Source organism: Takifugu rubripes, chromosome 2 (assembly GCF_901000725.2).
Source record: "Takifugu rubripes chromosome 2, fTakRub1.2, whole genome shotgun sequence".
NCBI classification, from domain to species: Eukaryota; Metazoa; Chordata; class Actinopteri; order Tetraodontiformes; family Tetraodontidae; genus Takifugu; species Takifugu rubripes.
Window position 1 is genome coordinate 9,523,633 of NC_042286.1, and position 24,687 is coordinate 9,548,319.

Consider the following 24,687-nt stretch of genomic DNA (forward strand, 5'->3'; position numbering starts at 1 on the left):
TTGGAGAGCATGGTTGCTTTTTATTATTAAAGCATAATTTAAGAAACATCTCACAAAATGTACAAAAACAATATGTACAAATGATATTTACACTGGTAAAATGTAAATCTAAATATGCAGCAACATTGCTTATATAGTTAGGAGGGAAATGTTTTGCACTTTTAATATTTTCTCTCTGATAAAACATTCCATTTAAGTATATCTGAATACAACTTTACCTGTTGAAAAAGTCACACTGACACATCATAGCAGCACATTGAGAGGTGACAGAATTGCGACGGTGCATTGAATCGACTGTTGTTTTCTGAGGAATTTGGTTTGTATAGATTGTCTTCCAGTAAGCCATGCACACTTACTAACCACGCACAGAATCCTCAAACAAGTACATCATGAAGGGGGGGGGGGTCACTGCCAGGGGAAGGTCCAACCAGTCAACAACACAACCACAGACAACAAATGAGCCAGCAGGGTAACACAGTGACCAGGTCAGGTGAACAGTGCATAGTATGCTTTGGCATGCTGACATCCAGAACATAACGGTGGATGTTACATTCAGGAGAAAGGCCACAGGATTTGGAATTACCAGTTGTTTCTTTTTTTTAAAAAGAAAAAGGAACAAATGACTAAAAAATAAAAAGCAAAGCAATACAAAAGAGTCCGAACCCTCGTGTTAAACACTCCGATTAAGGCGAATTCAGTTTGCTACATGAGTATTTTTTTTAAAAATGGCATCGTCATGGATACATACTCCTGCCACATTTACACAGATGCTCTCTGTTTTTTTTTTAATAATACCTCACTGAGATGATATGCACATATGTGATGAGGTTTGGTTTTTTAATAATGTGATATTCTGAGAACAACATCACTACCTGTGTTCACACTCAGGACTGATACGGTGGTGACAATGACTCTTGTACAAATGCATGCACCTAATTTAGAGGCAGTAAATCCCATAACCCTTTCCAGGCCAGCCGCCCGCTTTCTCGTTCTCCTCCTCCATCTGTTCGCACAACCTTTATTTTTTTCCCCCCAGCTGCGATCCTCAGTGAGGAGCATGGACGCACCTCCACACAAAGAGGCTGGAGATCAACAGAAAAGAAGATCAGCACCACTCATCTTTCATCGCGGCCTTGGCGGCAAACTAACCCGCTCTCACCTTCTGTCGTCCCCTCCGGCGCTGACAATGAAGCGATCTCCGTTTGTGAAGCGTACGTTAGTCAGGTGAGCGGAATGGCCCAGAAAGCGTTTGTGTTTGGCCTGAAACAGATGACGACAGACATAAACACATTAGCGGGCTTCAACAGCAGCTGTTCTTCTTGAGGAATAGAAGATAATGTTTGCAACCTTTCAACAACGGAAATGGAGGAACAGCATCAAAATGAGCTCCGCTTTAATCTCCCATTACTTACAAATTTCTCTGGACACGGAAAATCGAACAGCTTCACCATCCCGAAGTCATCGCCGGTGACGATGTTAAGGCCTGAGTGGGAGACGCAGGCACAGGTGACGTCTGCTTTGTCTGTGTTGCGGGACCAGATTCCTACCACCTCGTCCCCAAGGACACTTGACACACATAGCAGAGTTAGATCTGCAGGTCAGATTCTCAAACATACAGCTGTCAGCGACCCTCACCTTGTCCAGCTGGTCCAGGTGATCCTGTCAATGTGGGTCTGCTCTGTGACCTGCTTCCCAGACGGCACTTCGTATACCAGACGCTTATAAGCACCTGTTGATATCTGCAATATAGAAAAATGAAGGTAACTGTCCGTCCAGCTGGATATACGTGCCATCGCCGGTGCAAAGCTGCTGGAGTCTCCTGTACCTGGACGTAGGCGCTGTCGGCAGAGAAGTCCATCTGCATCACAAAGCTGGGGATGTCCCTGCAGCAGTTGATCCGGTTCAGCTGCGGCCCGAGCGTCAGGTCATAGAAGTCGACTGCGTTCTCGTTGGAGCCCACGGCCAAGTACCGGGAGTCTGGACTGAACCTACAGAAAAAGGGAAGGTTAAAAGGGAGAGATTGATTATTGGAGCGACATAGCAACTGCTTTTCCAGCGCACATTGTCCAGCTGATTACCTGATATCCTGGATAGGGGAACGCCGATCCCTCTTCTTCCCCCAGATTTTAAGTGAGGCCACCAGCAGGATGATGAACTCTCCGTTCTTCATGCCGATGGCCACCATGTCTCCTTCAGGGCTGTAGCTGATGGTATGTGCAGGGTGGCCCATGTTCACCTTATTCAGCATCTTCTGCTTGTACGCAAAAAATATCACCCTGTGTTAGTGACGCGATCCCGCTACAGTAGGAAACCATAAAAGGGTGATGGTTAAAGGGCGGACCTTCTCCGGGATGTCCCACAGACGAATGGTTCCATCCTCTGCTGCGGATAGAAAGACATCTCTGGAGGGGTGGGTGGCCAGGCCCCAGATAGGTCCATCCATATGCCCATTTACCAAGATGTTGCATGCTGCGTTCTTCTCCCCTACTTCGATGATCTCTGCATTCCTGGTTCCCACCAGGATTTTACCCTGAGATCAACATCCATTTGTCATAATTAGACTTGACCTTTTCACCTTTTAGGGTCATCAGCTTCCTACCTTTCCTCTGCACACGGAGCGAACGCAGTCTACTATCTGTCCGGTTTCTAATCTAAACGCTCGACAACGTTTCAGCTCCTGGTCCCAAAGCTTCAGAGCACCCCCCTCCTTTGACCTGTGGAGTAAAAAGGATGTTATTGCTTTTCATAAAAATGAGTTGACTCAGCATTTAATGGTGTAAAATCACTGACGTGGACACTTACGGCCTTTCCTTGCCCCCTGTGACGATGAGGCCGTCTCTCAGTGTGGTGTACATGGTGAACACAGGGCCCGTATGAGCTTTGGCCACAATTCTTACAAGAATGTGTTCCTTCCACACACACACATCCCCACTAATGGTACCTGTAAATGTCAAGTTATTCTGAAACGAAAACAAACCTGCACTAATCTAGTGGCCTAAGAGAGCAGAGCGAGCAATGCAAGAACAGTTCACAGCATGTCAAAGCACATTTTAAATCATTAGTCCAATATAGGAAACTTATTACATTGTGGTTTGAGGTGACTTACAGCTCCAAATGCTACCGACAGCATCGTCTGCATCCTGGCGTCCTCGATGGAGCTCAGCACGCCTTTTTTGCTGAGCACGGCTCGACCAGCCAACGTCCAGAAGCGGACGTGTTTGATCCCCACAGACACAAAGTGTGTGTCAGAGTCTGGTCGAAATTCTGCCACGAAGATCCTTTGGGTGTGACCGTTCCGGCTGGCCACTTTGGCACCTGGAAAACAAAACGGAGCAGTTAAATCCCCAACGATCAGCTGTGGTGCGACCTTCTGACCTCGGTGTAGGGATCGATTACTTGCGTCCTACCTTCCTGCCACTTCCAGATGGTGATGGTGTGCTCATTATCCAGGCCCACTGAGAGCAGCAGTTTTCCCGTGGCACTAAAGCTGACGGAGCAAACCCCACCCGAGTGGGAGCAGCGCAGCACCGACAGCGTCTGCTTTGTCATGGCGTCCCACACGTGAATAGATGGGGATGTTGCTGCAAAGCAAAAAAATGACAAAAAATATTAACAACCCACATGATTGTTTTTTTTTAAAATTCTAATTTGAAAAATATACTAATAATTTAGAGTGAACGAACAGAAAAGTGAGCGTATGCAGCGCGTCCTCAACTAAAATGGCCACTAGATGGCAGTAATCAAAAATAATTAACGAGCTGCAACGACACAGAGTTTGTTAATGACTAAAAAAAATTGTACACTTTCTAATGAAATAATAATGTGACATCGTCTTACCTGACATGTCACCTGTATCACCTGAAACAATATGGGAAAAAAATCTGATTAAGTAACGAGCCAAGAGATTGTTTGGTGAGATTAGCAGTTTCTAACATTGTCATTATGACTTCAAACTATTTTGGTAATTTGCATAAGCTTACGTATGCTATACTGGACTAAAATGTATTCATCTCTCATTCAGATCTACCAGAGTGGAGGTGTGAGCATCTTTCCATGAGGATGAGGCATGCCTGGCTCATCTGAGCTTATTTATCAATGCAGAAAATGTTAATTTTGCCCATCGACAGCCATCGGGGCTACACAGCAACAGGAAAGAAAAATGACGAGGCGTTTGACACAGGAGGTCAACTTCTCACAAACATACCTACTTGGCCAGTTGCCACCACGTTGGGGAATTTCGGATGTTGATTGATTGTCAGGCACAGAATGTCGTCGCTGTGTTCTGCATAGAAGCTTTGGCAGGCTGTGAGGAGACACATCAACACAACACGCGGGGATCAAAACATTTACTTTCCTGGTAGTTAATAGCGCGAGAGCTGGAGTCCCGCAGGTGCTGTGCATAAGCCTGCGCTCTGTCCACTCACAGGTCGTCAAGTTGAGCACGATGCCGACCGATGCAGTGTGGTAGATGATGTCCGCCCCCTCGTTCAGGTAGTGCACGTTATTGCGGCAGTCGGTGCCGCGATAACCGAACACCAGCTCCAGCACCAGGTCCTACGGGAGAGTCGGAAACAAATTTGCCCGGAAAGTCAGAAAGGTCATCGCCATGGCAACTAAAAAGCCAGCTGGTGGCCGATGTAGCACATTGAGATTCAATTAGAGCATCATCAGCGTCTCCAGAGAGGCCGTCTGGACAGAATATGGGCGCATTACACCTTCATCTCAAAACATTACATCAGCGGCTCCTTCATCTTTTGCTGCCCAGACGGAGACAAAGCTGTTTAATCTACAGATACCCGATGCTCTGTTTTGCTGTGACGATGTGGGATGATGAAGATGTGAGGTTCTTCTCACCTCTATTGGTCTCTTCTTCTTGCCAACATTGTTGGTCTGCAGCTTCTCCGGCTGGGGCAGAGCTCTGCTGACAGGAGGTCTGAAACAGACAGCCGGGTTAGCGGAGCCGCCATGGCGCTCCTTGCCGAGCAGAAGACGATGATTTCTGTGTTTATATTTATTGTTCTGCTGAGTCATTATTCACAAGATCTTTAGCTGTGATCACATTACGCATCACAATTAGAAACCTAACAAATTTTACAAAAATTGTATCAGGCAAATTGATGTATTTTACATAACATAAAAGCCATATTATCCATATCAATATTAAGATGTATTTTTTAAAAAAAACAAAAAAAACCAACATAGTACTATTTGAGTTTTGTGCAATGAGGAGTTTTCCCAAGAGGAAATGTCCAAATGATGTATCATGATAAGACCTAAATGCTCTGCTAATCTAAAAAGAAATCCATATATCTATTCTACAAAGCAATGCAAACGATGGTTGGGTGACTTACCTGGAGCCTCTTCAAGGCAGCAGTAACAAAGGGAAAAAGAAAATTAGACAAATGTTCTCAGACTTCACTGCTGCCTGGAGGACACATGCATGTCAGCCACTGAGGACATAGAGGACAGGAATCAGCACAATTGTACGCAGCTTTACATGACAGGTGGAAAAACTTGATGGTGTTGGAATGGGCCAGTTGCGACCTTCGCCGGTGGATAAACCCCCCCTAATGCTGCTAAAAACTGGCTGCTGTTGTGATTTGACAGAAGCCTTTTGAAAATGAGAGTTTTTTTGTTTAAAAGGACGAAGAAATGCAACTAGAACCAGTTAACTTGGGTGACACTTTGTGATTTATCTGAAACAGTTTCGCAGATGGAGGTTAGCTCTTACCTGACCACGCCTTGCCTTCAGAGGGACGCAAAGAACGATGTTGGAGTGGAAACAGATGGAAAGAAGCAGAGCAAGAGAGGCTGGGTTATTTCAAAGCGGAAAGATAGCTTGGAGAATTTATATATTTTTTCCCTTTCTGGCCAGTTTTCTACAGCATCACTGCTTAGTACCTTTCATCCACAGAGGGCTCTTTCAGCTGCAGGTGAGGCTTCACACCTGTCATTGGTCTCATGCTGGTCGATAAGGCCTTGATGGTATAGTTGATCTCATTCTCTCGCGTGACATCGCTGTCATATCCTAAGGGGAAGCCGATGTGACAGATTTCTAGCAGCGGCATAAATTTGTCGTATGGATAAACTCTCAAAGGAAGTTCGTCTCTCACCACCGTCGTCCTCGCTCTCCAGGTCCGACTCCTCACTGTCGCCCTGCTTGAACTCCCGGTGGCCCTCCGTCTCGTGGGCCCAGATCACCAGACACGTGTCGCCCCCACCGACGGTCACCAAGAGGCTGTCGTCATGGCTCCAGCGCACGTTGGTAACGTGTGTGCTGTGTGCCAGGTAGCGTTTGAACTTTGCGTACTTGCCCTGGAGGACAGGAGAACATTAAGCTCAAACCCCCAGACTTATGCCAGCCTGTGTGAACGCCGCGTCTCACCCTAACGGGGTATCTGAAGAGTTTTACGTAGCCCAAGTCATCTCCTGTTGCTAGCACCTTCTTGTCGTTGCTAAGGCAGGCTGCGGTCACTTCTGTGACCTCGCTGATCAAAGGCCAAATGCCCTCGACAGACGTTCCCAGGACACAAGTCCACATGCTCCAGTCGATCTTTTCAACCTGAACCGTTCAAGGGAAAACAATATATATCAAACAGCTGACATTATAATGCAGAATACACAAGGATTCGTCTACTTATTGTCTCCAAAATCTCCAAGCTGCTTCCATACAGCAGCTTTTCAATGAAGCACTGTTCTTTTGGTACACCCATTTCATGAACAAAAATAGCCCCCAAGGCTCTGAAGCTTAAAACAGCAACCACAACCAGTGAGTCAAAAACATCCATCACACAAAAACTGGCTCCCCACCGACTCAGCCTTCCATTAATGGTGCTGTGATCAATAGCTCAAGATAATGGCAAAATAAATGGGGAGTGTCACGTATCAGCAAGAGGTGAGACAAATGAGGAGGAGGAGGAGGTAGGAGACAACATCAGAGGCGCCAAGGAGACATTTATCATCCGTGATGCTTATTTTCTGAGTGCTCCCTGTTGGAAGGCATGTGAATGTCATGCAGTCCTAAAAGGACCCCAAACACTATTCCACAGCCTAAATTAGAGCAATGCCAGTGACAAATGGGCCGTGCCGACGCTCTGCTGCCGCGCTCACCTCTGTCGCGGGGATGGTCTGCCTCTTGCCCCGAGGAGCTTCGAAGAAGAACTGCTCTTTGGCACTTGTGTTGACTTGAAGGAGTTTTCCTGTCAACGAAAAAAGAAAACAATCCAAAAAGCCCAGTGGATCACGGTGCCTAGCTTGGCATTATAAACCCATAATTAGCAGTCCTTTCCAAGATTTTACCGGGACATTAACATTTAAGCTTTCACCTCTCTTGTCCCAGTCCAGATGGGTGATGTAATTCAGGCATCCTTTGCACACTCCCACACGTTTGCTGCTCATTACGTTGTAAATATCCACAAATGTGTCCGCCGATCCCACTGCCAGGTATTTCCCAACACCTGAGGAAACACAAAAGAAATCATTCCTATCTGTCTGTCCGTCCGTCCGTCCGTCCATCATCCTCATCCTTCTCGCTTTCATTGGCATTATTCTCCTGGCGTGACCTTTACACCTCCGTGTGGGTTCCAGTGTGCTGGACTGGGAAAATTGAATCCACCACACGGAGGATCAAGGTCAAGTGTGCAGGCGCAACAGCCTTTCGTTCCTTGATTTCTCTGTCCACTCCTGCTGTGTCCCATTATGCTCTTGCTGTCTCTCTGTCTGACCCTATTACAAAAAGCCATTAATTTGGGTCAGGCCTGCGGCAACGCCTGCCTGCACCACAGTGGGAAGGAATTAGGTGTACCTGCTGAATTTCTGCTTCTACCCTTCATCTGTGCTTTGAAGGGCACATGGTGACCTATATATTACACAGACCTGGTTTTGAAGACGGGGGGGGGGGGTGTCTATCCACGAACCTGGTGAGAATCTAATATCAGAGATGATGTCCTTGCGGTGGTGGAAGGACACCAGGTCCTCCAGGGTGTCTGCGTTCACAATGAGGAAGCTGCCGTCATTCAGGCCCACTGCCAAGGCTTTGCCGTCAGGGGAGAAGCAGCAGCAGCGGCCGCCTGAGGAGGACAGCGCATTCGTTGGGTGCCTGGCAGCAAGGCATTTCATCTCAGTGAGAGCAGCATCTCACCTTTTCTCAGCTTGCGTACTGCCAGCATGCAGTGGCTGGGCGAGAGGTCCCATATGCGCAAGGTTTTGTCATCGCTGACGGTGGCACAGAGCGGGAGGTGGGGATGAGTCGCCAAACCCCAGACTTCTCCTTCCATATGCCCCTGCAGATACACACAATAGGACAATCACCCATTTTGAATTTAATATGAGGAGGAAACAATAAAAAGCACATAGTCTTCACATATACACTCTTAAAAACATGCCAACAAGCATCCATCTTATTTTTACAACTCTCTTTTAGCCCACAGCTCCGATCCATCAGAATCTGCTCGGGGATATTTAAAGTCGATCAATACTGGTACTTGCATTTTATCTGCCTCCAGCCAGGGGAGCTTGCAGGACCACCTAACTAAATTAGCTATCTCCTATTCATCAACATCAATTCATGACAGAATACAAACACCATCTTGGTAAAGGAGGCTAATAATAATGACGTATGAGTAGTTTGAATGGTTGTATTACCGTGTGCAGTTTCATCAGGAGTGAATTTAGAGGAAAGTTTTCTCAACACAAACAAAGCCCCTAACGAGCTAATTCTTACCTGGACCAAAAGAGTGATGGGGCCGCTCTTGTCCACCTCCAAGATCTCCCCATTCTTGGTCCCAACCAGAATGTGGCCATGGCCCAGAGATATGGCACGAATGGAGGGGTTGTCCTCCAACAGCAGCCCTGTCGAGTCCATGAATTACAGCGCCGTCAGAAAAGACAGGAAAGACAGGAGATGGGACGTTTACGCTAAAAATACCGAACGATATAAATGAACTTATAGTGAGAGAAGCCAACGGTAGCCAAACAGGATGACCCGTTCTTACCTTTGGAGCCTGGAGCCAGGACTGATCTTTTGATGGCGTAGGTCTTGAGACAGCGCTCAAAGCTGTCATCCCACAGAGCAACGATACCATCCTTACCTCCGGTCACAAATCCCTACAGTGAGGAACAAGGGGACATGAGAGGCTGCAGAGATTTGCCTCCAGATGTGAACGTGTCACTGAGCACATTTTAGATGGCATAACTCTCCCTCATCTGAGCCAAAACACGTGACCAGATGGAGAGGAAAAGGGACCGTTATCCATTCTTTAAAGTGAGCCTGTCACTCCGCAAGTACCTTTTCTAGAGCGTGCACGCTGAATACCGGCCCGTCGTGAGCCTTGACGGTCTTCATGAGGAACATGTCCCTCCAGATGCAGATGTCCCCCGAACACGTGCCCGAAAACACCATCTCCTCCGACCAGCCGTACACGGCGCACATCATGGTCTCGGTCTTCCCCATGTTCCCCTTACGCCCAATTAGACCACCACCTGAGGAAACAGTCAGCCAAACAGTCAGCAGAGAGAGAGAGAGAGAGAGAGAGAGAGAGAGAGAGAGCGAGAGAGAGAGAGAGAGAGAGAGAGAGAGAGAGAGAGAGAGAGAGAGAGGTTGCTGCTACTTTAAGTTTTTGCTGCTCATTAAAAAAAGTCTTACCGGCTTTGTGCCAAAACTTCATATGTTTCACACCAGCTGTGATGAGCTTGTCAGGAAGGTAGGGATTGATTTTGACCACAAAGATCTTGTCCTTACTTCCACTGAAAGAAAAAGAACACAATAATTAATAAGTATTAATGATAAGAAATACGTCGATTTGACTGTAAACGATGTTGGGAGACAACAACATATAAGTAGAAATAAACTTTTAATGGTTGCTTGCTTGTTTTTACTCTGAGCTACTGTTTCTGACCCCAGCCTTGCAGTACTTAGTACTTAGACCCATCTTTTATCTCTGTAAGTCTCTCTCCAACCCCTTGCCACGTTTCGGAGCTAGAGATTAGACGGCGATGGTGTCGTTTGAGCTTTGGAGCTGGAGTCGTTTCCCTCTCCCTGCCTCACTGAATTTACCACCAGGGTCTGGGAATGAGATTACTGCAGCTACAAGCTGTCTCCCAGCTACAGCTTAGCGCACGGCACAACCTATAAAAGCATTGTTTCAAACTAGCCAGAGGGATTTTCACTAGACTGGATGCTAAATCTGAATATAGAGTTGAGGATGGAGCAAACCAAGTACAGCTATTTTGGGGAACTGGAGTTTGTTTTAGTACCTTCCTGTTTCCAGGTTGTGTATTTTTATCTGGCCTTCTTACGATCCTTTTTTTATTGACTCCACAGTTATAAGTAATGAGTCACATTTATAGCAACTCCACCTTGAATTGTTGGCCAAAGTCAAACATTTCTAGTCTCTTAGTCAAAGCTTATAGTTGTAGCAACTAAACTCACAGCTTATCAATTCACTATAAAGGATGTAAATTGAAATATGAATTACATATTTGCCTGGGTAGCGATGCACAATCTTATCCTAACTGTGAGATTTTAGAGTTAAATGATGCTATGGAGGCTCTTCATCAGTCATCTTTAATGGTGAAGCTGCTTCAACTCCCATCCATAAATGTCCACTCTTAAATGGAAAGTTGTCGTGCAGTCCGTTTCATTTGGAGTTACAGCTTTGTCAAAGGCCATACCCGTTTCTTTCGCTGCCACTTGCCCTCTGCAGCTGAAGCTACGTGAAGTTCACAATTGGACAGCTTTTATTGTAACGTCAATGGGTTTTATCAGCTGCTTCATCAGCATCAACATCAGCATCAGCAACGCTGTCACACTCTGTTTAAGCTAAATTTAGACCATATGCCAGCAAATAGGGTGAAATGCATCATTAGACTGCAAAAATTAGTTATCACACACACTTATGTAAGAGAGATAATAAAAATAAATGTAATTTCAGCAACATGGCATAGATCCTCGGCATTCTATTGTGATTTTTGAATGTTGAATGTCAAAAATAGAGCAAATACTTCCAGTTATTTGGTTTATCTGATTCCTCATTCATCTTGCCACAAGGCGATAGGAAAATATTGCACTGGGTGAAGTGTGAGATAAATGATTTAAAGTGTAAGTTTCTTCCCCCAAGTCAACAGTATTTCAAAAAGAATTGATTTACATTTGACTGAGATGGACAAAAGCTCAGTAGTGATGCGAGCACCTAAACCAAAGTGTACTCACCGCATGGCCGAGAGTTTCTCCCCTTTCCTCCAGTCCCACAGCACAATGGTGTGATTTTCATCCAAGCCGACTGAAGCCAGACGTTTGCCATCCGCTGCGGAAGGAAAATCAAATCCATTCAGTGCCGCGTGGACAGCCACATTGGATGATATAACAGCAGCCTGGTGGGCTCAATCTAGAGCAGCAGATCCTGACGTCCAGAGCCGAGGTCGAGCCTCAAGCCAATTAAGGAGAGCGAAATGCCTCCCAGACACCAAAGTGCTGTTTGTGCGACACATTTCTTTGTTTGGATAGTGTTTTGTCTCTATCTGTATGTGTGTAAAGAGAAAGCTTCAAATCTAAATGGTACAATAGTACGATCCAGTACAAATAAGAGGATTAGAGATATAAAATGTAAGACTGTTACCAGAGAAATCCAGTGTACACACTCCAAGCTGGTGGAAACCCTTCAACACAGACATGGGCTTCAGGGTTTCTATGTCCCATATGTGAATGGAAGAGTCCCTGCCAACCTGGAAAAGTAACAACACTCATTTGTTTCACACTGTGAATTTCAGTAATTTAATTCCGCTCAACAAAAACAAACACCGCCAACAGTCTCTGAGCCAGTGTGAATTTAAAAAGAGGCCTTGAATCTTTTCTAGCTACCTGGCCCGTGGCTACAAAGTCTTTTAAGGGATGGATAGCCAGACACAGGATGTCATCATCATGGCCCATGTAGAAGCGCTGAGTGTTCTGCTGCCGGTTGTACACGACCCCGATGGCAGCCACGTGGTACACGATCTCGCCCGTCTGGGTATAGAACAGGTTGCTCCTGCAATCGTAACCCCTGTAGCTGCAAGCAAAAAAGCCGCAGAAGAGTAACGCTTTGGAACAACCACTCCACGAGACATTTAGTCTCAGTATATTGGGCTCTTTTTTTAGCTCTACCCATGAATGAAATGCAGCTTCACTCTGCTCCCCGGCGCTCTCTCTCTCTTCTTCATGGCTGTCGCTCGATGCTTCTCTTTGCACTGCTCTTTGAGCTGAGGTAGGTCCTCTTTATAAACCTGGGTTCAAATAACCAGGAGCACACAGGGACGGAGGACTTATTGCACATTATTGCAGAAACACAGTAAACACAGCAGCGGTGTATCGACAATGACATCATCACGCACTTGTCGTCTATACGTCAGCTGTGTCTCCTGCTCGATTTCTGAGTCCATCTCGGGGACATCTGACTGGTCGGAGTCGGATTCCTCGCTGTTGGAGTCCGCCAAAATCTCTGTAGGAAAACACAAAAACACATCACGCTCTGCGACCGTCCACCGCATCTCCACACCCACCGAGATCACACTGGTTAAAAAAATTAAACGAAAAATGAACCACCATTTAGGAGCGCAATAACATTGGTTGGTTGCTGCGCATGGACATCACTTGAGACAAATGCAGGAATTTGCTGAGGCAGCGCAGATTAACCGCGTTGGGACGAGGCCACGAGTGGAACTGGCAGCAGAGGGTGGCCACTCACAAGATCCATTAGATGAATTAAAAGGAACGGCAGTTAGTGTGCGCTTTAATTTGAGAGAGCTGAGCTGTGCGCTGTCTCTGGGAGAAATATGACTTGGGAATGGCAATGCAATTATACTTCCCCAGCTTCATTCACTTTTATTAGCGTTGCCTTAATTAATGCGATGGCTGTTCCAGCGAGGGGCTTTAAAGAAAGGCCGGCTCTTGAGAGAAAGCACGGAAAGCGAAACAATCTAGTACACGTGTAGAAGATTACATTCATGAGGCTGGGGGGGGGGCAGTGTGGGGCATTTTGCTGCAGCCATTCAACTTTATGCAACCCTCATTTGCACCCCCACTTCACTGGCAACAGTGTTAAAAGATAATTCATCCCCACACAGGGAGCCAATAAAATACCTCTGTGCTTACACTTTATTTTCATTGTGGATCAATAAAATACATTATTTAGATTCGTGGGACATTTTCTTACCTTGCGCTGCGATGTGTAGAGCTTCTTTAGGTTTCCTTTCAGGAACAAACTTCCACTGGAACACTGAATGGTCGGCCCCACCAATTGTGACCACCCACTGGTAGTCATGTGACCATCTGGCGTTTGTAATATGTGCCGAGTGACCTAAGTATTTCTTAAATTTTGCACCTTAATTAATGGAAAGAGAGATATATTACACGTGACACAGCAGAAATGTAATCTAGAAATCACATTTCTTTAAAAAAAAGGCTCCTCGTTACCTTTTTTTATGCATGGATATCTGAGAAGCTTGACCAGTCCGTAGTCGTCAGCTGTTACTAAGACTTGATTGTTAAAGTTGGCATCCACAGAATTTATGTCATTGATATCGGAGTATTTGGGCCATATTCCGTTAACTTCAGGGCCCAACACGCACGTCCATGTAGCCCACTGGACCAGCTTCAGTTCCTCCCTGTTGGTCACCTCCTTCCCACCTCGAAAGACAGAAGACGTTACATCTCACAACGATGCTCAGAGCTCAGTCTAATTGTCTTGATGTTGAACAGCAGTACGGTGTGTTACGTGGTATCGCTGACTTACTCGGCATCCTGTAGAAGAGTCTCCTGCCGCTGCCGTCATTGGTCTGCAGGACCTTGCTGTCTGTGGACCAGTCCATGTGTGTGATGAAGCTGCTGGAGCCAATGCACTCGCCCACTTTCTTGTACCTTTGCACCACGCTATAAACGTCCACCGAATTATCATTCGAACCAACTGCCAAGTGGGCCCCATCGGGGGAATACTTCAACTCATGGATTGCCTCTTTCCGGTCCTTGATGTGGACCACCTCTGTCATGTCTCTGGAGGGCAGAAAGGCTTGGATGAGGCACAAGAACGGGCAATAAAACAAGGCCCCTTTACATCTAACTGTCCCTTTGAAGACCATCACCACTGCCCGGTGTTAGGAGTGAATTGTGGACCTACCTTACTCTGAGGACAGTGAAGGACCCATCCTTCATTCCCAGGGCCAGGTGAATGCCGTCGGTGCTTACAGCCGCACAGCGGATGGGCTCCTCCATGTTACAGCGTGCTATCAGAGCATGATCTATAAGGCTCCATATCCTTCAGAAAAAGGAATAGGGCAGATAAATTAAGAAAGAAGGCAGCAGAGACATTAAACACAGATAATAAATCAAAGCAAAGGCATTTATGATTTTGTTATATATCCGCTTATATCTAACCCTATTGTATCTGTTGCTGGGCTTGGACATAAATGACAGGTCTGAGGCGAGGGAGCAGATGAAGAGCATTAACTCCAATGGAGAACACAATCATCGATCCTGCACAATAAATGAAGCACCGCGACATCAGCCTCACCTGACTGAACGATCGTCACTGCCCGTCATTGCGAGAGGTTTGGTGGGGTGGACGGCGAGAGCCCAGAGCTCGCCCTCGCAGTGACCCTGCATGATGAGGAAGGGCTTGTTGCGGTCGTGGACCACCACCTCGAAGATCTCGCTGTCCTGCGTGCCCACCAGGATGTGATCCCCCCGCCAGCACACGCTGCGCACAGATAACCCTGTAGGCACCAAACGCCGACACACTTAACACTAATATTAGTGGAGTAAACGTGCCATTATAAAGGACAACACCAGGATAGTAAACACAGAGGGTGCAAATGGCCACCTGGAACAGAACCTAGAAGGAATACCGACAGCGCATGTTCAGGTAATCTGAGGGACACTGGGAAACACAGAGAGAGGGGAATGATAAAAGCATATGTTGTATACATATGTGAATGTAAACACTGGTGTGAGCTTGGAATTATTGACAAGAGGAGCTGCCGAACAATGCGGGGACTACTACAGACAGACTGACATGGTCACCAAATCTGCCCACAGTGACATTACCCACCTCGGCTATTTTCAGCTCTAGCTACTGTTAGATCCGAGGTTACCAATACAAAAGACAGAGAAAATAGAGAGAGAACATTAGTACGGCAAACAGGAAAGGGTGTTTTGTTGTTTCTGTTGTTGTTTTGTATGATTCCCCAGTGCCACAAGAGAGGATTTAGCTGCTGCTGGATCAAATGAAACGGGTGGGCAGTCTGACGTTACCTTTATATCCCTGGTCCGTTTCCCTGAGATCAATGACAGTAATTGGTTTGAAGTTGAGATCCCACAGCCGGACGCAACCATCTCGACCCCCGGTGGCGAAGCCCTCCTCACAGACATTCATGCTGAAAATCCCTGACTGCAGGAAATAAAAGGCTGTCAGTAAAAATCTGCTCAACAAATGAGCAAAGACAGAACCGGCCCCAGACGCACAAACACACAACCCTGCTGCCCTGACATTTGCTTTTCCAGACTTTTACAATTACTGACCTGCGGCCCATGCCTTAAAGCACCAGAATGAGGAAACTTTAAAGACTGTATATGGATTTTTGTGTTGGAAGGGCCTCTTGGAAGCCTTTTCTGTTTTTTGCAAACACCAGGATTCACATCCTTTAACCCTGTGAAACATTTGATAATACAAACCCAGGAATGGGTTATTACGAGCCATAATCTCCTCCCCCACCATCCCCTCCCCTCACCCAGCTGTTGATCCAATATATATCATTTAATCCTGTGGAGCAAAAGGCTGATCCTTTTCTACTAAGCAGAATCAAATGAAGCCCGCACGAGACTCTGACCCGGGTTCGCACGGTTAGAGGTTTACACGCCACTTTTAAACTCACCCCATGGGCTCCTTGCACCGTCCTCATCAGGTTGATCCCTTTCCACACATAGATGTCGCCGTTCAATGCGCCTGAATACGTGACCTCATCCTTTGCGCAGGCGAGACAGAGAATTGTTTGGAGGTCGCCCGTTTTGCCAAAAACGCCTCGTTTCGGTGTCAGGGCGTTACCACATAAGCTCCAGAACTGTAACAGGAAGAAACACAAGTGTGCATGATGGCTAATAATCCTTCCTTTAATCCTGCAATAAAAGAGTTAAGTGGAAATTAGGGCACATTTACATGATTACAGTTTGACAGCCACAAACAAGGGAACCCTAACAAAGCGATACAGACTGAGGGAAAGAGACCTTGAAAGGGAGGAAAGTCAAATTCAAATGCACCTCTCATCAACACTTACCACTGGGAAGTCAGTGGCGTAATCGCCTGATCAGCATGCACGGACGCACAGTCCAACACTTACACAGCGGCTCATTTCTTACGTACAAGGTCAGAGGGATGCACCGGCATGGTCTAGACCGAAGTCTAAATCCATCAAATGAGAGTGAAACAAGGATGCTCCATCTGCACTGAGATGAGAATTAGAGGTGCCTCAGCTATGTGGAGACACTCCTCGTCCTATCAATGCTAAGGTTATGTTAAATCTATGGTTACCCTAATGGCGCCAACGGTGTGGTCGGAAATTGTTGCCCAGGCAACAATGGATATCTAGGGACACAACTGACAATACCCTCAAGAAACAAATGAGCCTGTCATCCCCTCAGTAAGGACAATCCTGATAGCTCCAGGAGACTAACACGAGGAGCATGCTGTGACAGAAGGGGTAAAGCTTATTTCGCACAGGTGTAATCTGCAGGTACGAATATTGGGCATGGAAAAATGTTTGCCTGATTGGGATAGCTGGAGGTTCTGCGGCCAGGCCTGTTGCACAGACAGCAGGGAAGGATGCACTATGAATACACAGCCCTCCTTGCCCATTACTGATAAGGCAGCGAGACACAAGAGGCAGCTAATCCCTCTGCTGCTGAACTACTGAAAGGGGACAAGATGGAGGCGAGGAGGCAGAGGGAAAGAGAAGGAGTAGAAAGGTAGATACTGTAGCTGCAAAATGAAAATGAAAGGGGTCTCAGTAAAAATGAGGACTGAGATAAAGGAGCTTTTTTTTTCTAGAAGTATGCTTTTAATTTCTTAAGTAGCCTCCAGAGAGCCGCTGGCATAATGGAAGCTAATGCACTTCTCTCAACCCGGGATTAGCACTATGTCATTGGCTCAGTTGCCTTCACCCTCTCTCTCCGAGGAAATGTAAGAAGCTCATAACTTACAGCGACTTCTGTCCACTGCTCTCACTGTTTCATCTCATGTTATCATAGCATCGCGCCGCAGTTGCCCTGAATGGTGTCAGACAACTGAACACATTACACTAGGAAAGGCTGCTGTGTTTCTCTGTAGTTTTTCCTCTAAGTGGTGGCTGTCCTAATATCATGATTTACAAGACTGCATGTGGTCTTGATGGTATCTACTAATGACAGGTGAATGTGCACAGCATTAACTTCAAGATGTGACATATTTATACAGAACATCACACACACTGTCTGTGTGTTGATTTCGGAGTACACAGTTGGCTGTTCTGGGATTTGGGCCCACTGGCAATGAGGAGGTGATGGATGGATGTCGGCGGGACGCTTCCGTGTGTGGGCCGGTGGTGGGCATGCGTACAATTAGCTGACAGGCACTGTGTGCGGACAAGAACCCTGCCAGCAGCTCTAGTGCTTTATCACAGAGGGAGTGTTCTCCTCAGCCTCCTAGTGAGTGGATTACCAGGACTAAATCTCCTGGATGCTCTGAGTGCTGTAATCGCCGAGCGAGCGCGGGGCTGGGGAGCAGATGTCACATGGTCCGCAGGGTGCAGGCTGGGAAATTATGTGGGACAGTTGCTGGATTGCCTTGGCCTCAGGAAAGCAGAGGGGAGGGGAAATGTAGTAGAAAGGGGGGAAGGGGAAACCAGTAAAGTCAGTGGGCATGGAAGAGGAAGGGATGGTTGCAGAGGGTCTACGCAATCGTTCGGTTCGACAAATATATACATATATGAGGAGGCAGGTGATCAATGGGACGCTATCTAAATTGGAAATATATGTACGGTACTTATAGGTCAAAGGTCAGACCTCTCTGCTTCCATTGTGTTTAAGCTTACAAAGCACCATTCCTTAAACCAGCAGGATCTCCTGTCATTCCAGGGGGAAAAAGACTCCTCTATAATGACTGTGTCTTTTGGGAACACGACACACTACACACCCCAAGGGAAAGCCTGCAAAGAAACCCTTGCATGAGCTCTTCAAAAATGTATGAATGCAACTCTGCTGTGAAAACGAAGTCATAGATAGGATGAGGGGGAAAAAAGGAAGTGGCTGCAGCTGCACAGAGCAATTTTAGATGTCACGGTTTTCAATAAAAAGAGAGCATTTTTCCTCTTGGAGAGCAAAATATCTCAGATTTGATGGAGAGGGACTGTGAGTCATTGCCTGTCCTACTTACCGTCTGTGCCTAATAACCATAGACTCTGGAATTAAGTGAATTTGCATACATCCATTTTAAGACTTTGATACAGTCATGGTGATAAAGTGGAGGCAGCAGGAGGGAAAAGGGCAAGGAGCCAATAGGATTTACAAGGTCTGAAATATCTTTTTTCGCATAGCCAGCGAGAAACTTGGCATGTAACATGAACAAGGTGCTGTACCTTTATATGTTTGACGCCACAGCTTACAAGCTTGTTCGGCTGGTACAGATCCCATGATATGTCGAATATCTGGGGGGGGGGGGGGGGAGAAAACAAAGAATCAGAAGAAATGACTGACAAAAAGAGAAATTTTGAGCAGACATAAAAGAAAAAACGTAATATTCAAAATAGATGTGCATGTGGGCTGAGGGAGCGACCTCGCATTTTCTCTTGAATAAAAAAATTCCTTGTCATAAATGGTGCGCTGTCTCACACAGAGCTCACAACCCTCCTGTCTGACTTGTTTGTATCTCCTTCGGGCACATCCTCCATGTTGTGTGCAGGGCTAATTGAAGCAGTCGATACTGAGCATGTTACACAGGCCGGGAAGAACAGAAGCATTTTACCCTGTCAGTGTGACCAGGGGCGGCTGCCAGAACCTTCCCTCTCCTCCAGTCCCACACGGAGATTGTGTTTTTAGAGTCCAGGCCCACGGAGACTAAACACTGGGAAGATGAAGAAAGGAGATGGAGAATTCATATCGCAGATTTAAAAGCCTCTGCTCTGTTGCACTAATCACAGCAGAACAAAGTACCTCCAGTACAGCATGGCTGACCATAATGGAGGTGCTAATAAGCAGAATAACACACAGCAGAGAGAACAGTTGTCCAGCCTCTGGCACTTCCGCTGAGCGCATTTGAGTGCTTTTGCCAGAGGAGCCTCCTATAGCCGACCGAACGAGCACGCAGGAAAAATGGCGTCAAAGCAGAAGACAGCAGCTATAGCGGGAATCCTGCGCTCTGCTGCATATTTTACAGGGGGAAGGACGTTTTCTGTCTTTACCTCTTCAATTAATGTTGGCCTGTTGATCATGTCTTTTGTGAGCACAATTCCTGAGTCAATATTTTAGAAGGAGCGCTGATGAAACCGAGTGAAACAAAGTGGGACTCAAATCTTAGTGATTGACTCTCTCTCCAGATCTACTGTGTTGTTCCAGTAAGAACACTATGAGATTTCATCCTGCGTCCATTATTTACATGTTCACTTCATCGTGTAACAAACATACCTGTCCCTCAAGGTCAAAGGACAGGCAGGCGATCCCATGGGTGTGGACGTCCTTCAGAATGGACACTGTCTGTGTGGTGTAGGAGTCCCACACACAGATGTAAGGCTCCTTCCCCACCTGCCCGGTGGCCACCAACACGCGTTCCGGATGCAGGGCTAAACTGTACAGAGACAGGGAGAGAGGGGTAAAATGAAAACACCTGGTTACCCTTGTTGCGTGTGTTTATTGGGGTTGGGGGGTGGGGTGGGGGGGTTGTCCTTCCCAGTGGAAATCACTGGGATGAGATGAGCACATTAATTCTGTGATGGCTCTGAGTCAAAAAGCACAGGGACAGCTTGATGAAGTGACATGGTTCAATTAACTCTGTTACGCTCAAGTGTGCACAAGCCCACACGTGCAGGCTTATGCGTGCCTACGAGCTGTTCCTGGAATATGACAAAAAAAAAGAAATAAATCAGTGCTGTTAAAAAAGATTCTATTTTACATTTTTGAAATTTTAATTTCCAAATTCCACCTTCTGCCTTTTTATAATTCATCTGGGGGTTTCCTTGCATCACCAGGCATATGTTATATAATCTCCCTCCCCACCACTCAGACCTCCCCCACCTACATGCAGTCCCACTCTACAGCTGAGCAACAGCCTGCTGTATAAAGCTGTCACCCCCCCCTCCCTCCACCCATCCTTTCAGCAGCCGCCAGTCACGTTCCAGGCAGGCCTGAGTAATTCACTGGGCAATTCTTCCTCTTGCCTTGTCCTGGCCTATATATTTCACGCAGCGACGGAGCTCCCTCCATCATAATCAGCCTGCGTGTTTTGCCAACTGCTCTCCAGAATTTCTAATCCTGGCTTGTAGTCAGACAGCAGGCCAGAGAGGCTTTGTAAGGCCAGGCCACACAGACCAGCTGAATTCACGCGCCTCACAACTAGTCCAGCCGTCTTCCAGTTTTAAAGCCCACATCTCCTCTTTTTTTTTTTTTTCCCCAAACCTTTTCTGCCTGACACCTCGGCCCCATTCAAAATGTGCTCACCCACCTTTGAGAGCTGATGTGACATCCCTGACCTCCTTTGTGTTCCCTCTCGCTGTGTTCCCTCACCACCTCTCCGCTTCCCCACCATCTTTACTGGACCCCCCCCAACCTGGCATAATTTCCCATCTTACGGTGAATTATATAATCAGAGCAAAGCAGCTAAAAATAGCATTTAGGAGAGCAGTCAGAGACAATGACTGGAACTGCTTAAACTGGTGCTTTTGACACCATCCACTTCAAGGTGAAATATAAAGTGCTGGGGGGAAATATTTAATCATCAGCTAATGAGCCATTTACATGGGACAACACCGCATTAAACCGAGCAAGTCTCATATCCTTGTAGTTTAAAATATGCACAATATATCAGTTTAGATAATCCACAACTTTAAGTCAGTTCCGCCAAGATTTCTGGTTCATTTACATTTCTGGCAGCTGATGAGCTCGCTAAAAGCCATCGCTAATGACTTTGCCTGCAGTGCATCACTACAGTTCTCCTGTTTAAAACAAGCTACGGCTGTTTGATGCGGCTGTCTTCCATCTGCCAAGTCCTCCGGTACAAAAGGAGCTAAATACTGCAGCAATTAAACGGCCTGTTTTCATGCGATACGAGGTAAAATAAACAGCCCAAAGAGTTGTCATGGTGACGATCTAAATGTGCTGCAGAAGCAAATGTGAACTTCCACTGAATCACTTTAATGAGACAAGAACGCGGTCCGGCTCAGCAAATACAGCCCAAATGAGTCATTTTATTGTATTCATAGACATTGCTGACTGTGCTGGGTCAATATTCATGGATAATAGACACAGCAAAGAAGCTTTAAATAGTTTTTATGTTTAATGGGTGATAAACAGCTATTTAAGATAACTATAAATGCCTACTTTGCCAAATGTGGTCTCCACTGATCAGTCCGTGAAACATCGAAATTAAAAATTCAGAAACACATTCATAAATCACCTCCAGCTATAATCATCTCATGCTTAGTTTAACTAACTGCTAAGTTCCAAGTGCCAGTAAGGTGACAATAATAATACAATTGGCTGCCTACACCTATGTAAAACATTTACAGCACCCCTTAAAACGTGCATCAGTCCAGATTGACTTTGCAACACCGATTCAAGCTATTGAAATAAGTAACTGTACTGAGCTCCAGAGGATCCTAATTGGGGAAGACAGCTTTGCTCTTTAGAGACCACACTTCCTTCTGGAGGGTGGACTTGGAGCTACTCTTGCTGATAACGGGACCTCTGCATCTCAATGAACATGCAAACAGAGCACCTGGAGCAGGACGGAGCGCATCGACACGTGGTCAACTTACCCACACACTCAGCTGGTAAACCGCCTGGTTATTGTTCCAAAACACTCAAATTAAATGCAACTGCAGTGCAAACGTATGACAATAAGAATAACCACAGGTAATTCACACTTTAATATGCAGAGTTAGTTCACTTAAGCTCCGGCTGAGTGAAGGTGTGAGGCTGCACTGCCGCCTCACTCACACACACACACACACACGCACACACACACACACACACGCACACACACACACACACACACACACTTCTTTCCACACACTTCATGCATTTTTTATGAAATTAAAAGATAAAGTGGAAGTCTTCTATCCATCCATCATTGTTAGACAGGGAGCTGGAACCTATCCCAGTGTCGCCTGCAGGCGACAGGCAGGGTGAACCCTGGACAAGTCCCCAGCTCATCACAGGGCCAACACACACATGGTGGCAAACAGCCATTCACACCTGCTCATGATTTGAACCCAGGACCTTCCTGCTGTGATGCTACTGCCCCACTGCCCTTGAAGTGCTAAAGATGAATAAAAACTATACTTATTAAATATGAAAAACTGAACCAACCTAAAGAAACACGGATAATTCAGCAGGGAGCTGTCACACGTTTAATAACATGCATGCCTCTTTTCCAGAGAATCGTGATTTAAGCAAAAACATTTCATTCTTTTTCTCGCCTAAGATGCAGACATCATCATGAAACATTTGTTTTTTCTGCCAGATGAGAAAAAGACTGAAATTCCTTTGAGCTTTTCTTTTTATCAGGCAGCAGCTCAGTTGCTTTTCACTGATGTGCAGCCACTCCTCAACATCAAACAGTAAAATTGGGACGAGATCAGCCGAGAAATGAATCCAGTTAGTAAAATATGATGCAAACAAACAAAATGGAGCAGGAGCCAAAATAGACCCAGGAGGAGAAAAATAGGAGCAGCAGAGGAAACAGAAGAATGGATTTGAATTGCAGAGCTTTCTGAGGGGGCTGCATTTATTCCACATGAGGTAAGGCAACGTGAGAGCAGGCTAAGTTATACAGTAGGCAATCTGTGACTTTCCCCGGGCGTTCCCGTGCTTTCTTTTAGAAAATAATGTGCTAGTCTGTGCTAGTCATCCTAAAATAACCCATCTGGTTTAATTCCAGACATTTACATTTTCCTGCAATAATAAGCACAACTGACTACTCATCTGATGTTTTTTACCTTACAATTGGGCTCAGTCAGTGTGACCCCCTTCATCTGCACAGTTGAACTTGGTCTCTTAGCCTACAGAGCAGTGGAGTGTATCTCTATTGTCCCATTAATAATGGAGCAGGATCCCAGCTGACGAGCGACACAGTAATGCTAGTCAACTCCAGGACGAGCCACCCAAAAAATAAATAAATAAATAAAGGGAGGGGGTGTATTGAAAGACTAGAGCAATTTAAAAGGGATGCAAAACACGATTCCTAAATTAATGTTAATTCTAGCAGATGCTTCAATGATTTTGTGGAGCCCCACGTTGACACAAACACACAGGAGGCTCTCCAAACCAATGACACCTTCAAGGAGCGTCGGATTATTTTTGTCATTTAATATGACACTATACAGGAGGTCACGTCTAGGGACAGTTTTAATAGTAAAAGACAAAACTAGCACTTGAAAGTTCTGGTTAGCATCACTTCTCCATGTGATGAAACCCCAGTCCCCGGGATGCTGTTAAGTTGACCTACACCTCCCTGCGGAGCTATAAAATATCATATTACACAGGGAGGCACCAGCTCCGATGATAACAACACCACTCATGTCCAAACTGTTATGTGTGTTGATACCATTACCTTATTATGTCATCGTTATGCCCAAGGTAAAATTTTTGCTTGTGCTCCCTTGCGTTGTACACAACTCCCACCCCGGCCACGAAATAGACTATTTCCTTGGCGGCCGTGTAGTACAGGTTGTTGCGGCACTGATGTCCCCGGTATCCGTAAACCCACTCCAGTCTTAGGTGGCAATTGGGAGCAGTCCTGTCAGCCATGTCCGCACTTCCGTCTCTCAGTTGCTGTCACGAAGGTTTTCTGATATAGTGTCATTCACCAAAACCAAATTATTTAAAACCCACGCGTCCCATTAGTGCTTTTTAATTTCCTTTCCAGGGAGAGCGCTGAAATCGGGCATTTCTGCGGTTCGTGTGTGAATGCCGAGACTCGCTGGCTGATAAAATGCAAGCCCTCTGTGACGGGATAAGAAAAATGGGTCTCTAGGCTGCTGCTTTCATTGCCTGAATTGAATCGCACTTCTTCAGCCCCGGGCTCCCGGTCCTCTTCGACATAGGTCAAAGCTGCTGTCAAATCCTGCAAAGATGGAGCTGCACCCGTTATTCCACCGGCCCTGCCCACAAAGATGACGGCATAGCCAGTCATCCAATCAGATCCTTCGCTTCATCAACGGAACAGCAGCTCAGAACTCGTTTCTCTTTATAAAAGTTATTATTCGGGTTTAATTGTATATCCCATTTAATGGCTGCCTTTGCGTTGAACCCATCACCAAAAATGGACTGAAAATACTTATTTGTTCACCAAATAGGATCCTAATGATACCATTTTAATTATTGGTGGTAAGACAGTAAATATTTAAGTTGCCACCTACATTAAAACGAACGTAATATACCTATAATATATGTGGTTTTGTTGGTACTGTGTTATTAGA

At 46.0% G+C, this 24,687-nt stretch overlaps 1 protein-coding gene across 3 annotated transcripts; it reads right to left on the reverse strand.

Annotated features, from left to right (window-relative positions):
- Positions 1-24,373, reverse strand: eml5 (EMAP like 5). 3 transcript variants are annotated; one of them, XM_029832641.1, is made up of 45 exons: positions 23,820-24,373; positions 19,679-19,838; positions 19,020-19,118; positions 18,634-18,702; positions 15,901-16,086; positions 15,281-15,416; positions 15,078-15,101; positions 14,541-14,742; positions 14,148-14,285; positions 13,767-14,023; positions 13,448-13,660; positions 13,188-13,355; positions 12,367-12,473; positions 12,140-12,258; positions 11,858-12,044; positions 11,616-11,721; positions 11,210-11,303; positions 9,644-9,744; positions 9,287-9,480; positions 8,994-9,105; positions 8,723-8,850; positions 8,141-8,282; positions 7,917-8,069; positions 7,326-7,457; positions 7,111-7,199; positions 6,386-6,562; positions 6,114-6,315; positions 5,902-6,028; positions 5,732-5,746; positions 5,352-5,360; positions 4,855-4,933; positions 4,425-4,554; positions 4,205-4,303; positions 3,838-3,858; positions 3,408-3,581; positions 3,107-3,315; positions 2,803-2,960; positions 2,600-2,714; positions 2,342-2,530; positions 2,079-2,251; positions 1,826-1,988; positions 1,636-1,739; positions 1,413-1,566; positions 1,160-1,260; positions 1-1,082 (listed from the first exon to the last, which is right to left on the reverse strand). In XM_029832641.1, the coding sequence occupies exons 1-45, from the start codon at positions 24,014-24,016 to the stop codon at positions 1,046-1,048; spliced, it is 5,949 nt and encodes a 1,982-aa protein (XP_029688501.1). In that variant the 5' UTR covers positions 24,017-24,373; the 3' UTR covers positions 1-1,045. The 3 variants fall into 3 exon arrangements, 2 of the variants coding, with proteins under 2 accessions (XP_029688501.1, XP_003962501.2); XM_003962452.3 differs by lacking the exon at positions 15,078-15,101; XR_003887565.1 differs by lacking the exons at positions 1-1,082; positions 1,160-1,260; positions 1,413-1,566; ... (2 more) ...; positions 2,079-2,251; positions 2,342-2,530 and having other exon boundaries at positions 2,803-2,941.
- Positions 24,374-24,687: the final 314 nt, after the last annotated feature.